A 4,860-nucleotide genomic window follows, 5' to 3' on the forward strand; every position below is an offset into this window, starting at 1 on the left:
CAGACTGTTCTAATATCTTTGGTTTCCAAGACATTTAATTTTTTATCTTTGTTTCCACCAAATAATCATTCAAGAGAGAAAATCTAGACTTAATAAATAAGCCTAATCTTAATAGAAATACTTTAAACTGCTTTCTCATTATAAAACAATGCATATCCTACTTTAATATGCAATTAGTTTGAAGAAAATTATAATAATCATGTTTTGTAGATTTAAGTACAAATACCGAAGAAGCATCTACTTCATCAGTACCAGAAACAGAAAATGCAACTTCAACAGACGTGTCCAGTAATCCTGGGTATAAGGAATTAAACGAGGAAGAAGATGCAGACTCACTAGGTATAAAGGGTCACATTCGGTTTGGCGACGTTTGTCGGGGCGACGTTCGGCGCTGCGACGTTAGGTAGGGCGACGTTATGCGAGGCCAAGTTCGGCGGGGACCCATAGCCTCCTTTGTCGTTGTATCTCTGCGACGGAACGAAATAACAAAATGGCACAAAAACAGCCAGCATATTGCTGTCTTTTCTTAATATCTTGTTATTCGATATATTTTTGTTAGGAAGTCAACATTTCGATTTAGCAAGGCAAAATATCGAATAAAGTGATTGGAACATTTATTATAAATCAAAAGGAATTGATTTCGATTTACAAATATATAAATTCTTAAAGGTCGATGATAATACGATATATAGAGGTTATGAAAACATACAATAGCTACTAATTGTATTTAAACGCATACAATGTATGTACAAAATTATTGAAACGCACCAACTTAAAATTTATGTGTTGAGACACCCCAGAAACAGTGAACATGCGTGTGTCTCTTGTTTGCAGACGCAGACGATTAGAAGTAAAATAGTGCTATGTTTTCAATTAGATAAAGTTACAAATATATTTGATTTATTTTCTAAAACAATGTTTAGTGTAACAATGTATAGTGTTCCTCGCAAATAAATAACTGAGTGTAGTAGCCATGCATGTATTTCGGCTACATGTGCATACTATAATGCATTTGAGAAAACCCCGACATCGGCATACGACATCCAAATCAGCATCGGGATAGGCTGGAAATGCTTATTAAGAAGGTGTGTCATTTATTACGGGAAAGTTTATATTTTGCATTCAAATAATTGTGAGACATATTCATATGAAACAAAACACAAGTTTGAAAAAGTATTTTGTCAAGTAGCACAGTAAAACGTGGATGCACTTAACTATAGCCACATGGTACGAATAAGAGCATGCAGTTTTAAACAGTAAATACATTGAGAGATTTATCTTTCATAATTCTAAACAAAACGGCGTTAAACCCAACACAAACAAAATAATTCTAAACGCGGTATTTTCAGTAACAGTGGCATTTATTTCACTTTGGGATGAATGGGCAAACAAAACCTGGAACGATAGATAGTATTAGTGACCATACACTTTTTATTACAATTATCTTACTTATTACATTAATTGATGAGATCTTATAATTAAAAAAGACATTCTGTCAATGTTAAAAGTGCGGTCGATACGGCAGAGAAATGGGATTTTTTGTGGGGTACTGGGTATGGCGGAAAAAAACACCAATTGTCCCTCCGTATAATCAACGACCTTCATTAAGCCATCTGGATGACTCCCTCACATGACGAATTCTACACGCGAGGTTTTGAATACATATCAACGAGTGGCAAGTGATGAGTAATGTTGTAGTGAAATAGTCCCTCATTGATAATAGAATACATCCGTAGGTTAATTTACTTTCATGTAAGAATGCATAATCAATAGGAAGAGCACAGATCTACGGATCTAGGGTCATGAGTTCCTTTTGATTGATAATAAATGTTTTAAATAAATAAAATAAAAAAAAAATAAATAAAACAGTTTCAGTTTATGAGTTCAATCCTCGGCTGAGGCGTTTGTTTTTCTTAACAATTTGATAGAAGAAATCATGTCTAAAATTATTTGTTATCAACTTCAGATTCATGTGAAAAAGTTGGCAGTTATTTGCGGGAAATCGGCGCTGAACCTATGACAATTAAACATATTTCTAGTTGCTCCCAAACAATTCAAATATTACATTGTATTTTCAATATAGATTTAGATGTCGGTGCTATTATTGGCTCCTCATTTGGCTGTGTCTTGGTTATTACTGCTGCTGCTGTTATCCTGGTTACATATAAAAGAAGGTATATCCTGCATTATCATTATTAATGTTTGTGGACAGTTAAGGGGTGGCAGGCAATATATGCTTTATTTGAAAATATATAGCTACTTCGCTGATACGTAGTACACAATGATCATATACATACCGCTGTATATGTGCCGTGTGGCATTCGTCTAAATTAAGTGACATTCTTCAGAGTATTTTGTTCTACAATAAGTTAACATCTTTCACGGAAATTGGTCAGCTGATACTATAAAACATACTATGCATTTTAAAGGTTCTGGAGAACAAGAATTTTGTGTGCTTTTGAATTTCGTGGTCCAGGACATTTATGCAACAAAAAAGTCTTAGGAACACTTTAAATTTAGTAGAACAAATTTTTGGCGGCTTGTATCAATTTGCAAATAACGCCTACACACTTGCATAAAAGTAGGCACAAGAAAAACTATCATGCTTCTAAAAGGGCATTACATTCTATAATACAAGCGTCAACATATACCTTATTTGGTTTAATTTTAATAACATTAAATGAGGACAGTTTTTTTAGTTTGTTTCACGCGTAAGTTTTAATAGTAAGGTTGATACTAAAACAAACAGTTTATTATTACTCTCATTTTAGGCATCAGAACTTTCATTATGTCCTTTCACAAACAGGCGAACGAATCAAGGAATACGTCAGACTGACGTTGGAAAAGTACCCGAACACTCCAATAACATAACACTTATTTCTGATGAAGCAAGAGGTGGTGCTTACACAACAATACAAGACAATGCCACAAGAGGAGCCAGTGAAGAAATCGAAATGCAAATTCCTCAAAAGATTGTTTATGAGTCATTGGGTGAAAGAAACGATGAGGAACACGGTTATGGAACAGCAAATACACACAGGAGTGCTTATGAGTCACTGGGTGACAGACATCATGAGGAACACGGCTATGGAACACCAAATGCACAAAGGAGTACTTATGAATCATTGGGTGAAAGACATAATGAGGAACACAGCTATGGAGTATCTGCCAAAGGAACAAGCGGATTTTATCAGTCATTAGAAGAAGAACGGATCGACACACACAATTATGAAATCGCTGGACAGCCCAGGGAAATAGCATTTGACTCACCAGGAGATAAAATAAAAGATACACACTGCGATGGAACATCAAGCCAAAAAGATAATATCAAACTTTATAAATGGGTTGAGTAGACCTATAAATGTACGCATGGACGGATACAATGCACTTACAAATAATATATATTTAAGTTAAAGCAACTGTATATAGATATCTGTGACAAGCATTTTTTTTTCAATTCTTGCCCTGAAAAGATAGAATAGTCAGAATAATTTGTATAGTTGATGTATTAACAAGTGACTGAGTACTGCAATTGCAATATTGAAGTCCGCTACCAGTGAAAAAACAATTTTAGTTGACCTTCAAAAGTGACCATGACCTTTGACCGACAACTATGTGTGATGTGGAACATTCCGTGAAGTACTAAATAATCCTTCAATACAAATAAAAGTAACGGAGCAGAAACAAATATTTACTTCACCTTGAACAGTGTCCTTGACCTCTAACCGACAAGCATAGATCGTGCGTTAATGCATTGTCTAATCATGGGCAACGTTTGTGTGTAGTGCTAAAATATTCTTCAATGCAATTAAAAGTAATGGGGCAGAAACAATTTTTACTTGACCTTTAATAGTATCCTTGACCTTTGACCTACAAGTGTGTGTCATGTACGTGCTTAATTTATTACCCTCTATACAAATACAAAGTTTTATTAATCTTGCCTGAGTTTTTGCGTTATCGCAGGATCCAAATTTGCGGACGGACAGACGGACCGAGGGCATTCCTATAGTCCCCCGGTGTAGGGGACTAATAACGTATAACATATTAAGCACAGGTAGCGGGCGATTACCTTTTCATTAAATTATTGTTATAACAATAATTCCATTGCTGTTAAACATAAGATTTGGGCGAATTATTATTAATTTGGGTTGATTGCTGTCATAGCTGGATCTCAGAATCACAAATTATATCATATACAATTGGTAAAGGTAACCAACCATCTATTAGAGCAAGTACTCGTTGTAAAATGTACGAATTTAGACCAATCAGAAACAACATCTATACTTTTATAAATCACAGCATGCTTCTTTAGATAGTACAGGAGGGCTACAGTATACATAGATAGACTAATGATAGTTAAATCAGTCGGTATCCAACGGTTGATGTAGACACATAGGGAAACTTATAATTTATCCCTATTCCTTGATCAGAAAGTTATGGCAGCTCTCAAGGAGAGTTGCAGTATTGTAACTAGTTTTCAATCTTTCGGGCCAGTGCATTGAAGAATACCTTTACGGGGTAGTCGAATGATATAGACTATAGCCAATAATTTTAAAGGAGAGCTGAAACAGAGACATAATTGATTGACGAATGAAGCAATTTACACAGAAAGTAAAACTATTGGCACTGCGAAGTGTGAAACGAATCAGCTGCTGCTACCAAATGATGCCTGCAAGGTAGAGTATGCTGTGTCTGCTTTAATATTAATGAGAGGCATAGCATACGCCTATCATATCGTTGGTTACATCAATTTATGTAAAGATGATTGCCTATTCTCCTGTATACTTGCGGGACGAAAGTAATTTCTCTTTAAATATGTATGGGAGATGATAGATGACAAACGTAATGTTTTTGTCAGAA

The 4,860-nt window shown here is 35.0% G+C and overlaps 1 protein-coding gene across 1 annotated transcript; it reads left to right on the forward strand.

Annotated features, from left to right (window-relative positions):
- Positions 1-206: 206 nt before the first annotated feature.
- LOC128553070 (uncharacterized) lies at positions 207-4,441 on the forward strand. The gene is made up of 3 exons (XM_053534179.1): positions 207-339; positions 2,084-2,174; positions 2,807-4,441. The coding sequence occupies exon 3, from the start codon at positions 2,955-2,957 to the stop codon at positions 3,351-3,353; it is 399 nt and encodes a 132-aa protein (XP_053390154.1). The 5' UTR covers positions 207-339; positions 2,084-2,174; positions 2,807-2,954; the 3' UTR covers positions 3,354-4,441.
- The last annotated feature ends 419 nt before the right edge of the window (positions 4,442-4,860 follow it).

Source organism: Mercenaria mercenaria, unplaced genomic scaffold (genome assembly GCF_021730395.1).
Source record: "Mercenaria mercenaria strain notata unplaced genomic scaffold, MADL_Memer_1 contig_3450, whole genome shotgun sequence".
NCBI lineage: Eukaryota > Metazoa > Mollusca > Bivalvia > Venerida > Veneridae > Mercenaria > Mercenaria mercenaria.

Excerpts from the sequence above, each read along its gene's own strand:
- LOC128553070 (XM_053534179.1), top strand. The coding sequence starts at position 2,955 with ATGCAAATTCCTCAAAAGATTGTTTATGAGTCATTGGGTGAAAGAAAC.